Source organism: Sus scrofa, chromosome 3, assembly GCF_000003025.6.
Source record: "Sus scrofa isolate TJ Tabasco breed Duroc chromosome 3, Sscrofa11.1, whole genome shotgun sequence".
Taxonomy (NCBI): Eukaryota; Metazoa; Chordata; class Mammalia; order Artiodactyla; family Suidae; genus Sus; species Sus scrofa.
Genome location: NC_010445.4, coordinates 30,848,845 through 30,862,453, shown reverse-complemented (window position 1 = coordinate 30,862,453; position 13,609 = coordinate 30,848,845). Strand labels below are relative to the sequence as shown.

The following is a 13,609-nucleotide window of genomic DNA, read 5'->3' as shown; positions in this document are numbered from 1 at the left end:
TTCGTTAACCACCGAGCCATGACAGGAACTCCTAAATTCTGCTTTTTATAGAAAATATTTAAGTGTTAGAAATTGAAGTGTAGTTGATTTACAATATTATAGACAGCATAGTGGCTCAAAATTTTTCTAGCTTATACTCCATTTAAAGTTACTATAAAATACTGGCTCTATTCTCTGTGCTATACAATATATCCTTGTAACTTACTTACTTTATCTGTAATAGTTTGTACGTCTTAATTCCCCACCCCTTTCTGGCCTCTCCCCTCTTCCCTCTCCCCGCTGGTACCCATGGGTTTGTTCTCTGTGTCTATAGGTCTGTTTCTATTGTGTTCAAATCATTTGTTTTGTCTTTAGATTCTACAAGTAAGCAGTGACATACAGTATTTGTCTTTGTCTGACTGATTTCTCTAAGGTTAATACCCTCCAGGTCCATTCATGTTCTTGCAAGTGACAAAATTTCAGTCTTTTTATGGCTCAATAGTGTTTGTGTTGTGTCTCTTGTTGTCTGTCTTGTCCCTTCTGCTGGTCACAAGGAGGTGTGCCAGGTCTGTAACAGCATCTTCCTTAGCCATCCATCTGCTGATGGACACGTAGGTTGCTTCCATATCTTGACTATTGTAAATACGCTGCTGTGAACATGGGGCTGCGTGTATCCTTTCGAATTCGTGTTCTTGCTTTCTTCAGATATAGTCCCAGGAATGCAATTGCTGGATCATGTCACAGTTCTCTTTTCAGTGTTTTTGAGGAGCCGCCATACCGTTTTCCACAGAGGCTGCACTAATTTACATCTGGACAACATTTATTTGTGGTCTTTTTGGTGATGGCCAGTGTGACAAGTGTGAGGTGAAACCTCATTTGTGGTTTTGATTTGCATTTTTCTGATGATTAGTGATATTGAACAGCTTTTCATGTGTTGACCATCTGAATATCTTTGGGAACATGTCTATTCAGTCTTCCAACCATTTTTTAATTAAGTTTGTGTTTTTTTTTAAATGTTGTTTTTGGATATTTACCCTTTATCGGTCATGTCATTCGCAAATGTTTTCTCCCATTCACTAGGCTGTATTTCTGTTTTGTCAGTGCTTTCCTTTGCTGTGCAAAAGCTTTTAAATTTAATCAGGCCCCATGTGTTTATTTTTGCTTTTGTTTCCTTTGCTCTAAGAGACACATCCAAAAAAAGTATTGCTAACGGTTATGTCAGACGGGGTTCTGCCTGTGTGCTCTTCTCTGAGGATCATGGTTTCTGTCTTATGTTTAGGTGTCAAGGTCATGTTAAGGTTATTTTCGTGTGTGGTGTGAGAAGATGCTCTGATTTCGTTTCTCTCCAGGTGGCTGTCCAGTTTGCCCAGAACCACTAACTGTAGAGGCAACGCCGAGTCGTTACGTTGTGAGCCACACGGGAAGTCCCAGAACCCCGTCCAGAAAAGACTGTCTTTCCCCCATTGCACCTTTTGTCTTCCTTTGTTGGAGATTAATTGACTGATGGGGTTTATCTCTTGTCTCTCTGTCCCGTTCCACTGATCTCCGTGCCATAGGTCGGTACCGCTGGGGCCACTGCAGCAGTGTAGTGGCGCCTGAAGTTGGGGAGGGTCAGACCTCCAGCTCTGTTCTTCTTTATTCAGGTTTCTTTGCTATTCAGGGTCTTTTGGGTTTCCGTACACATTATTCCAGTATTGTGAAAAATACCCCCCCCCCATTTATTTTGCCGTTTAGGGCCACATATGGAAGTTCCCAGGCTAGGGGTCGAATTGGAGCTGTAGCCGCCGGCCTACACCACAGCCACAGCAGTGCCAGACCCGAGCCACGTCTGCAACTTACACCACAGCTCTCGGCAATGCCGGATCCCTAACCCACTGAGCGAGGCCGGGGATCGAACCCATGTTCTCATGGATACTAGTCGGTTTTGTTACCTCTGAGCCACAATGGGAACTCCCAAGTTTTTTTTTTTTTTTTAAGTTTTGTACATAGCCTTATGATAAAAGACCTGATACTTCTTTTGTTTTTATTTTTTTTTTTTTGTTTTGCTTTTTAGGGCCACACTATGGCATATGGAAATTCGCAGGCTAGGGAATTGAATTGGAGCTACGGCTGTCGGCCTACACCACAGCCACAGGAATATGGGATCTCCACCACAGGTCATGGCCATGCCAGATCCCCGACCCACTGGGCAAGGCCAGGGATCGAACCCACAGCCTCATGTATACTAGTTGGGTTTGTTTCCACTGAGCCATAACGGGAACTCCCAAGGCCTGATCAGCAGCTGCTTCACACTTTTTTTTTTGTCTTTTTTTGTCTCTTTTTTTTTTGCCATTTCTAGGGCTGCTACCGTGGCATATGGAGGTTCCCAGGCTAGGGGTCTAATCGGAGCTGTAGCCGCTGGCCTACGCCAGAGCCACAGCAACAAGGGATCCAAGCCACGTCTGCAACCTACACCACAGCTCACAGCCACACCAGATCCTTAACCCACTGAGCGAGGCCAGGGATCGAACCGGCAACCTCATGGTTCCTAATCGGATTCGTTAACCACTGTGCCACAACGGGAACTCCTGCTTCACACTTTTTAACTGATTCTTTTGGTAGTTACTTTGATATCTCTGAATAATATGTATTTATTGCTACTCGTTGGTTTTTGTAGGTGTTGTTTATTGGTTTCTCACTGTGGAAGATGAAGGGTAGCATTCTCTGATCCTCTGTGGCCTTGAAGTACACACACACACACACATATGCACACACACGCACGCACACACACACACACACACACACACCCCTCCAGCTGTGATTGAATCTAGCACCGTCGTTATCATTTTGGTCCCATCAGTGAGCCCCAGTTACACTCTTACAACTCCGAAAACACTCTCCACAGCTGAGCCATGAGATGCAAGCTCATTATTTTTGCACAACTTTTTCGGTTTCTTGAATTGATACTTAACCTGTTTTCGTTTTTAGATTTTGCTGGTGTTCTACACCCTTATCACTGATTCACCTCCAGATGCTCCCTCAGTTACATAATCTCCTCAGTCTGTTCAGGTTTGGAGGAATTAGTGTCATCGTCAGGTCAACTCTCCTGGAGCCCTGTGACTTGTAGCTGGAAGAAGCCTGACTCCTCTGGGTGCTGTGCTCTCTCACTCACTCCTGCTCCTCTTTTGTCGAGATATAATTCACACAGTCTAAAATGCATCCATTTAAAGTGCACCCCTCCGTGGCTTCGGCATATTCACAAGGTTGTGCCACTGTCATTCTTCCCTTTTTTCTTTTTTGAAATTGAAGTACCGTTGGTTTACAGTGTTGTATTGTGTCAGGTGTACAGAGAGGTGATTCAGTTACATAAGTATGTTCTTTTTCATACTTTTCCACTGTTGTTTATTCCAGGACGTTGGCTGTTGTTCCCTGTGTTCTGCAGTGGGACCTTGGTGTTTCTCTATCCTGCGTATAATGGTTGGCATCTGCTCACCCCAAACTCTCAGTCCATTCCTCCACCCCCGCGCCTCCCCCTTGGCAGCCGCAGGTCTGTTCTATGCGTCTGTGAGTCTGCTTCTCTTTTGTAGTTAAGTTCACTTGTGTCATGTTTTAGATTCCACATGTAAGTGACACAGAGTATTTTTCTTTCTCTGTCTGGCACACGTCATTTAGGATAATAATCTCTGGGCCTATCCCTGTTGCTGCAAATGGCATTATTTTATTTTTTATGGCTGAATAGTTTTCCGGTGTGGATATATATACCGCATCATCATTATCCTTTCATCTGTCTGTGGACACCTACAATCATCATTATTTCGTATTTCCATAACTATCACCTGAACTATCTTATTTCAGATGATAGCATTTTTATCACCCAAAGGAATTCTTCGCTCGTTGGAATCACTCCCCACTTCTCTTTCCTTCCAGCCTCTGGAGACCAGTTCTTGCTCTGGACAGTTCGTGGACTCACGCACCATGAGGCCTTTTGTGTCTGGCTTTGTTCACTGCACGTCATGTTTTCAGGGTTCATCCGAGTTGCAGCGCATGTCAGTGCTTCACTCCCTTTTTCTTCTGGCCCCACGCATGCCGGACTTGACGCGGGGTCTCCGTTCCCAGGCCAGGGATGGGACCTGGGCTGCGGTGGTGAGAAAGCGGGCAGCGTTCCAACCACTAGACCGCCAGGGACCTCCCCATACTTCATTTCTTCTTAGTTCTTTCTTTTTTATTTTATTCTTTGTCATTTCTTACTAAAGCTGAGTAATAGTCCCTCTAAGGCTGTACCGCATGTTGCTCATCTACCCATTCAGGATGGCCGTTCGGGTTTTCTCCACACTGGTTACCCTGAGGAGTTTTCTCAGGGAGTTGGCTCCCCTGTGTCTTGGCACCGTGCTTTGCCTCTTCCCAGATGTCTCCCTTTCTCTGCGTGGGAGGTGATCGTCGTGGGAGCCTGCCTGCCTGTGATCGCCTTCGCCCGCTCCTCAAGGCTTGGGCTTTGTGTGTCATTCTGGGCTGGAAGTCATTCCTCTCGGGCTGTGGACGATGTCACTTGGTGTGTCCCAGCTTACGTCCTTTGTGGGTGCTGCCCTCCACTCGTGGGTGTGAGCCCTCCTGCTCTGCGCCGTGTCCGCGGCTCTCACTCATCGCGCTCTTCACCCTCACCTGTCGGGTCTGCGGCTTCTGGGGCGTTTCTCCACTTGTATCTTTGGTTTCCTCCTCTCGGTGATTTTTTCTATCTTGAGCTCTTCTGATGTGGTGATTCTCGATTTCCTTTTTGTGTTGTCCGTTGTGTCATCCCGTGGCTCTGTTCTCTAGGAATTCCTTGGCCTTTTCCCTTGTACGTGGTGTTCCATTTATGCTGTCAAAAGTTTGCCTTTCCAAAGGTTCCCCCCTCCCTTCTCTGTGTTCTTTTTGAATCTCCCCCTCTTCCTGTTTCTCAGTCACACCTTGTCCTCTCTCCCTGGAAGTGTGGCTGGCAGTTTGCTTTTGAAGTGTTCTTCTCGCTCAGTTTTTCTTTCCTACAAGTTGATTTCTCTGTGTGTTTATTCTGGTCCCTTTCGTCTTAGGCGTTTGTCTCAAATGTGGGGTGACTTCTAGCTGTCTTTTCAGAGGTAGGAATGAGGTACTCAAACACCGATTTAAAAACTATGACCACTTCTTGTTGGGGTGACTGGGCTGTGCCACTTCCCCGGAAAGCCCCCCGCGTTGGGCTCTTTAGGTCTTTGCTTTGGGGCTGGTCGAGTCCTAGGAAAGGGCTTTCTGCTCCTTTGCTTAGAGGTGTGTGCTGGGAGAGGGGGCGGGAAGAAGCAGGAGAGGACTTCAGAAGTTTGGTGGGTGTTATTTTTACCTCTGTTTTCAATAAAAATACCTCCACCTTCAACTCAGGCGTGACTACTTTTTTTTTTTTTTTTCTATCTTTTCTAGAAAATAAACCCATAGTCTTCCGCTCGTTGCTTCTTAAAATACTTTTTTCTTTTCTTTTTTTTTAATTTTAATAAAATTTTTAAAAATGATTATTTTTTTCATTATAGCTGCTTTAAAGTGTTCTGTCCATTTTCTACTGAACAGCAAAGCGACCCAGTCACACATACATGTATCCATTCTTTTTCTCACATTATCCTCCAGCGCAAGTGACTAGACATAGTTCCTGTTGCTACACAGCAGGGTCTCATTGCTTATCTCTCCAAAGGCAATAGTTTGCATCTACGAACCCCAGACTCCCAGCCCATCCCACTCCCTCCCCCTCCGCCTTGGCAACCACAAGTCTGCTCTCCATGTCCACGAATTTGTGCCATATATTAGATTCCAGATATAAGTGATATCATATAGCATTTGACTTTTTAATCCCTCCTTTTGACTGTTAGCCAGGGTCCACTTCCACTTCTAGAAGTGTCTTGTGTTAACAGTTTGTGTGAGCTGTTCGTTTTAAGCACGTTGCTTTCGGAGTTGCCCACTTGCCGCTAAGAACGACCTTTTCTCAGGCCTGTAAGGTCTCACACCAGGTACCTGTCTGCTTCTCAGCTTCTAAAACTTTGCTGTGTTGTTTTCTCTCTCATTCTTGTTTTTCTTTAAGGGTGGTGCCTTGAGAAAGAATTGTTTTTAATTGGTCTTTTAATGAGGTTTGGAGCAGATGTGCCTGTAAATTAACATGTCCCGTCTGTCAGCTTTAACAGGTTGTACCCAGGTCACTCCCCACAGTAGTGGCTGAACCTGGCCACTCCTGGAATTGGAGACATCTGGAGGTTTTATTCCTGCATGTTCTGTACTGTTCAGCCAGGGCCTGGCTGTCTCCGCGGCCCTGACCAGCCTGCGGGGGGCTCGGTGTGGGGCTGTGGGCAGAGCTGCAGCTCAGTTCAGGTGCAGTGACTCCCATTTTTGCTCAGCCTTTCTCCAGGTTGACCTTCTCCCTCAGTGCCTGTCCTCCTCCCTCAAATCCCAGTAGCTGGAAGTCTGGCCTTGGCTTCCTCTTTTCCCTTGTTGCCGTCTCATCACACTTGATTGGGGCACCCAGGTGTCTGGTCTCAGGACACACAGGCGTCTGCATTGCTGATGCTTCTTGACTTCAGAATTGGGGCAGATTGGTACTTTGTCTTAAGGGCCTTACCCGCGGCATATGGAGGTTCCTAGGCTTGGGGTCAAATTGGAGCTACAGCTGCTGGCCTATGACACAGCCACAGCAATGGAGGATGCAAACAGCATCTGCAACCTGCATCATAGCTCATAGCAATGCCAGATCCTTAACCTACTGAGTGAGGCCAAGGATCAAATCTGCGTCCTCATGGATACTAGTTGGTTTCGTTTCTGCTGAGCCACAATGGGAGCTCCAAATCTGTAGTCTTTTATTTATTTATTTATTTATTTTGTCTTTTTGCCTTTTCTTTAGCTGCTCCTGTGGCATGTGGAGGTTCCCAGGCTAGGGGTCCAATTGGAGCTGTAGCCACCAGCCTACGCCAGAGCCATAGCAACAAGGGATCCGAGCTGTGTCTGCCACCCACACCACAGCTCACAGCAACACCGGATCCATAACCCACTGAGCAAGGGCAGGGATCGAACCTGCAACCTTATGGTTCCTAGTCGGATTCGTTAACCACTGCGCCATGATGGGAACTCCCAGATCTGTAGTCTTGAATCACAGCAGGGGGTCTTTTCCTTAGCTGCTCCTCAGGAGCTCTTCCCTGCTTTTGTTGTTCTACTTCTCTTGAAATTCTCTGGCTCCTCCCCGGTTTCTGTCTCTGTACTCTTCTCCACAAAGCAGGTGTTTATGGATGGATGTCTGGTAGCAGAAACAATGCCCCTGGCACCTACCGAGCTAATTCTTGCGCTGACCCGGGGGCCGATCTCTCTTGCAGATGTCTTTGCATTGTCCTTGTGCATTGGTTTCAGAGTTTTTCCAGAAGCTGTCTTGCTTTCGATACACGTACAGTTTATAGATGCGAGTTCTTGTTGGTTCTAAATGTAATCCGAGCCCCACCACCGTTTCACTGCGGGCTCTAGGCAGGCACTACCTCCTGGGAAACTTTTCTGTTGGGGAAAAGGAAATGTGACCAGCATAAAAGATGCAGGTGTAGGCTCTCTTCCGTGTGCCAGAGCCTTGTATGTTTTCCCTGGAAGTGGAAAGTGGTGTCAAGGTCGTTCCACAGACTCCTGTGCGTCTGTCTCTAGGAGAGTAATGCTGTTTTTAAATACAGTGTCATATTCACTTTCTTGAACGTGTGTGAAAATGATGCAGTGTTGAAGCAATTCATGATATTTTACCCCTCCTGGAACAAGAGCCTTTTCTTTGAAGAAGCCATTTGGAAAAGGAGAATTTTTTTTTCTTTTTCTTTTTCTTTTTCTTTTTCTTTTTCTTTTCTTTTCTTTTCTTTTCTTTTCTTTTCTTTTCTTTTCTTTTCTTTTCTTTTCTTTCCTTCCTTCCTTCCTTCCTTCCTTCCTTCCTTCCTTCCTTCCTTCCTTCTTTTTTAACTGAGAGAATTGTTTTTGATTACTGTTAAAATACTCACGGACTGTCTTTCTTGCTTAAAGGTGTACCAAATCTTTGGAATGTTGATGGAGAAGTGGCAGTCACTGAGCAGAAGCCGGGAGAAGTGTCCGAGGAACTAGCGAGCTCCTACGAGAGAAAGCTCATTGAGGTAAGGCCGCCAGGGTCTGCGTTTATTCCCGACAGGCGGCTTTGGGGACTTTGCAGACCAAGCCCCAGCCTGTTAAACAGATGTTCAAGAAACAGCCAGTGGAACACTCCGCCCTGCCCCAATGAATAGAACACAACATGGTGAAACCAGTGTAGTTGATAGAAGTAAGAGGTGGTTCTTGGAAAAATGTCATTTAATTAGAAAGCTGTGGCAAGGAGATAAGAGGAAAAACACCAACATTTAATGTTAAAAATAAGAAAACAGGAGTTCCAATCATAGCTCAGCGGAAATGCCTCCAAAGAGTAAGCATGAGGATGTGGGTTCGATCCCTGGCCTCGCTCAGTGTCTCAAGGACCTGGCGTTGCCGTGAGCCGTGTTGGAGGTCACAGATGCGGCTCGGATCCCGCGTTACTGGGGCTCTGGTGCAGGCCGGTAGCTGTATCTCTGACTTGACCCCTAGCCTGGGAACCTCCATGTGCTGCGGGTGCAGCCCTAAAATGCAAAAAAAGAAAAGAAAAGAAAGCAGTTGTGCCCTTGGATTTGGAGACGATATATTCAAAACAGAAGAGAATTATCCCCTCCAACTTTGTGCTGAGAAATGGGAAAATGTGGATGAGATGAGCTATTTTCTCGCATCCCGTTCAGGAGCCAGAGTCTTAGGCGGGGAGGCATGTGACCTGGGGGGATTGAAAAGAATCTGCGGAAGAACATTGTCAAAGTTACAAGGAACTGCCTCCCAGAAGGGAGCAAGCCTCGCCGGTTTTGTGCTGATTCCTAGGGAACCCTGCAAGGTGTACATAAAAAGCCCTGTGCTGGTTATATTGCCATAGAGGTTTTTCTTTTTTTTTTTTCTTTTCTGAATCTGTACCTTGGTTCAAGTGTGTATCCCTCCAGTGTAAAAAAATCTAACCAAGATAGAAACAAGAACACTGTGTAGACGAGTAGCATTAGTGCGTGCGAGTAACCATTCAAGAAAGAGATCGTTGGAGTTCCCATTGTGTCTCAGTGGTTAACGACTCTGACTAGGAACCGTAAGGACACAGGTTCGATCCTTTGCCTTGCTCAGTGGGTTAAGGACCCGGCGTGGCCGTGAGCTGTGGTGTAGGTTGCAGGTGCAGCTCAGATCTGGTGTTGCTGTGGCTCTGGTGTGGGCTGGTGGCTATAACTCCAATTCGACCCCTAGCTGGGAACCTCCACATGCTATGGGAAGCGGCCCTAGAAGAGGCAAAAAGACAAAAAACCCACAAAAAACAAAAAAAATCTCTGGGTCACATTCCATTGGGTTGTTAAAGGTGCACCACTCGTGGTAAAGCTGGGAGACTAGGTTTTTGATTCGGTAACTGATGCATAAATTATGTACAGGCGTGCGTGTGGCGGTCCCGTGGCGGTGGTGTTTGTCCGTGGGTGTGCACATACGTGTATAATTATATTCAGTTCTTCTAGTTTTTGAGTCAGGAAAAAAACACCCACGTTGCCATGGAGATTCCCCCCCCCCCGACCTGGGGTGGGCCTCAGAGGCAGGGCCTTTGCTGGGGAGCCCCCGAGCCCTGCCATGGTTCAGGCTGCCACCCCTGTGGCTGTTTCATGGGTTTCTACGTGGCCTCTACGGAAGGGAGCGGACTTTAGAAGCAACTTGACTTCTGAGCGAGCTCAAGGGGAGGCAGACCCGGGTCTTGGCAAAAACAGGCAGCCGGGGAGGAGTCAGACCAGGAGGGGAGGGCCTGGGCCCTGAGGGGACTGTCCTCAGGGTCTGCCCCCCACGACATCTGACCACGGGTCCTTATTCGGGGTCAGGAGACCAGAGCTGGCTGGTGGCAGAAAGCCCAGGTGGGGAGGAGAGCGGCCCTCGGGATCGTGACAGTCCTGGCGGTCCCCACCTCCGGCTGGCAGAGGCGGTCCTTTTCATCTCTGTGCCCGTCTGTTGACAAGCGGTAAATGCTGGACCGCCCTTGAATGAAGGCAGATGAAGGTCTCTGGGGACAGGGGTGTCTCTGGTTTGCTGAGTGAGGGCTGTTGAGCTAGGAAGGGTGAAGCGTTCTGACCAGGGTGAAAGGCCTTGGAGCTTCTGTCCCTTTCGGGGGAACCAGGGTGAGGCGCCCACATATAAAGTCATCGTCAGACCCGCACAGCTTAGAGACCAGTGCTTGTGTCCCTCGACCCCTTTGGGCGCCAGGCAGAAACGGGCCCAGAGGGCTGGGAAACCGGCTGCTCGACACATCGAGGAAGCACCATAGTTGGACCAGGGCCGGCTTGCTTTGTTGGTTGCTTGGTGGGTTCAGGGTTCAGTGGCTGCCCTGTCACCCTCCGCTTTGACCCCACAGATGTCTCCCCGTGTCAGTGCCCTCCTGCCCCCTGCCATGTGCAGGAAGGTGGAGGTGCGATGGGAGGTTACTGTCCCCTTGTACCACTGCTGCTGTTCCTGTCACCTGCGAGGGAGGTCGGTGTTGAACTGCCGCGTCCGAGGGAGCGGTGCTCAGGGTGACAGACTGCTCCCGCCAGCCCGGAGCCGCCTTTCACCTCTGCCGTGGTTCTCTTACCTAGGAGCAGTGGAGCCGATGGCTGTGGTCCACGAGCTGGGGGAGGGCTGAGCTGGACAGAGCTGGGCCCCCAGCGGCATCCGCTGCCCCGCGCAGGTCTCTCCTTCTGTCGCTGGTTGCAGAGCGAGCTGCTGTCAGTCTCTGATGTGGGAGCAGCATTAGCATCTCCTTACGCCACGACCCTCACCCTCACCGCAGCCTCTATGCTGGCATTCATCCAGCCCATTCTCCGTGATGCCATCTTACTGAGAAAGAAATTAGCAAGGAAGAGTTGGAAACACGCATTGCAGTGGTGCCTTGAAAGTGATGAAAGTGTGAGGGGGAGCGTCCTGCACCCCTCTTTCCATTTCAAAAGGGCAAAGGAAGAAAAACCACTTCATTTAAAAGAATAGGACTATTTAAAATCCCCAACACTTGAATGACTCTTCTGTGATTCATCCCAACCAAGAGGGAGGTCCTGAGCCATCTTTCTCTAGGTTCTTTCAGAGCATTAAATACATTCCACCCACCTGCACATCCACATTGCACGCTGCATAGACAGCTCAGGCCCCGTAGTCAGCACCACAGGGAGGAGCTGGTGCGAATGGGGGGCCCAAGACGGGAGGGGCAGAGGTTGTCCCAGACACCCTGCAGTGGTCAGCTTTTGAAAACAAGAAGGAAAAGAGAATCCTGGCACATGTAGGCTACCCTGGCCGGGAAAGAACAGGATATCCAAACACCGATTGTAGTCGAGCCTCTGGAATATCAGCCGCTAGCCGGCAGGTGCATGCTTTTAATTCTGGTGACTGTGCTTTACGCTGATGAATGCCTGTCATCCTCAGCAGAGTTCCCTGAGGGAGATACTGTTCACAGACACAGTTTCGAGAAGTTAAGTAGCTTGGCCAAGGTTTCTTGGCTAGTAAGGAGCAGAGCTGGCTTTGCCTCACCCAGGTGGCCTCGTACCAGAGGCCAAAGCCTTAATCCTGTTCTGCTCTGGGAGGCCGGGTGCAGGGGAAGAAAAGAGACTGTGAAGAGAAGGGCCAGCCACCAGGAGCGTCTGAGAGATGCAGGAGGAGGGTGCCAGCAGCCGCTGAACAGAAACGCCGCTCCTGGGCCTTTTGCAGTCGTGCTGGGGGTGGGGGGGGCGCTGGTCCCATACCCTTCGCGACTGCAGCGGGGCGCATGTCCCATCTGTGCTCAGTTGTAACCGGCTTCTGAAGCCATGTGCAGCAGCATGCCAGGCTGGGGGCTCCTTGAGGGAGCCGGGGACATCACTTTGCTGCCTAAATGGGCTCCAGCATGCAGTCGGAGCTCCATAACTATCGAGCAGATGCTGGTCCGTGTCGTGGCTGTTCAGGGTCATGTTTAAAGAGAGATGGCGGGACTTCTCTGCACTCTCATGGGGGGAGTGGGTTGTCCAAGGCCCCTCTGTGGTTCGGCGTGTCCCAGTGGAAGGATTCGATGTCTAAGAAGAAGAAAGTTCAGATAAGGCACACTTCTTTCTGGCAGAGTCAGTTTTGGGGGCAATGGCAGCGTGGAGAGTCTGAAGGGGCCTTTGAGTGACAGGCGCCTGGTTCAACTCATGTAGCACCTGTTCATCGAGTGCCTCCTAAGCCTTCTTCCTCCACCTTCAGTGGCTCCCCCCGCCCTGGGAGCAGTAGAGGTGATGCTTCTAGGAGATGAGCCACCAGAGGTGGGAGCCTGAAGGCCAGATGTCCCTCCGATGGCATGCGACCCCTAGACCGAGATTTCCTTCTTTGTTGGATTGCCCGGTTGTTGGTGTTTCATCTGTGGGTAGCATCTGTGTGACCAGGGCTGGCTGTAGGTGACAAAGATGAACAGGACGCAGAGCCTGTCTCTAGGGCCCTCTGGCCTGAGGGGTGAGGCAGACACATCTGTTACGATCATTAGGAGGCGGGGCTGAAATGCCCGAGGGCAGAGGTAGAGTTACCGCCGCCTCATGGGGTCCCAGAGCTATGTGTTTAACAGCAGTTTTGCAAAATTGGGGCACCTCACTGGAATTTCTAGAATATTCCTTTCCTTTTCTTTGGGACTGTTAGGGATGAGGCTCAGAAACTTCTTTGGTGTACTTCCCAACCCTCTTGAAGATCTAGGTCTCAGAGAAAATGGATTTGTTCCCACCAAGGGTTTGGAGGATAAATGACTTGTCCAAGATCCATTTGCTCTAGGATTCTTCTCCACCGCTTTCAAGGACAGTGCTCTTCATTCAGACTCGTCCTCAGAGATCTCCCCACTCTCTTGCAGCAGGTGCCGTCAAGAGCAGTGTAGAATGTCGGCGGCATCTGGGCTTTAGTCTTGCACCACCTTCTTCAGCCTGGTGGCTTGGTGAGCACAGGTGTCCCATGTCAGACCGAGCTCACGCTGGTCCCTCACGGCCATGCCTTCCTGGGCAGGCCACCTGACCTCCCTAAGCCTCAGTTTCTCTGTCAGTGAAATTGGGCCAATAACACCTCCTGGAGGGTTGCTTTGAGCATGAGATATGAAGGGCCAGGTTCAGTGTCTGCAGTGGACAGGAGGTCCCTTTGTGCTTTCTTTTCTCCCTCTGTCCTGATGCCCTTTGGAGGAATGACCACTCCCACCCTCACCTGCTGTGGCAGCAGGGAGTCCATCTGGGTCCTTAGCCCTCCTTTGGGCTGGGGGGAGGTGGGACTGTGACACCTGGGGCTTTCACACCTGGATTAAACAAGAGTGGCCAGAGTGCCTGAGAAGCCATTAATTCAGCAGCAGAGTCCTGGGGACTCTCTCTTTGCCCCTGTGTGAACTGGCCAGAGCTGTTCTGGTTCCAGTTCCTTCTCTGGGCAGGGTGCTCCTGATTTCCTGAATGTTAATAATGATTCCTTTTTAGCCGAGGGTAGAGTCTGTCTCCAGGATTCCTTCCTGCTTCCTTGGAAATGTCTATGAGCTCCTTTACGCAACGGCAGTGGCCTTCTTCACCCTGTCCCGAGGCTGCGTCACAGCCCTGCCTGCACGGCGCTGCCAGTCTGGCCT

The 13,609-nt window shown here is 49.4% G+C and overlaps 1 protein-coding gene across 6 annotated transcripts in view; it reads left to right on the top strand.

Annotated features, from left to right (window-relative positions):
- Positions 1-13,609, top strand: part of SNX29 (sorting nexin 29) — a 548,686-nt gene that overhangs the window by 270,939 nt on the left and 264,138 nt on the right. For all 6 annotated transcript variants that reach the window (XM_021088060.1, XM_021088058.1, XM_021088059.1 and 3 more), the window contains one exon: positions 7,978-8,084. In XM_021088060.1, coding sequence (XP_020943719.1) covers positions 7,978-8,084 — 107 coding nt within the window. The remainder of the gene's footprint in view (positions 1-7,977; positions 8,085-13,609) is intronic.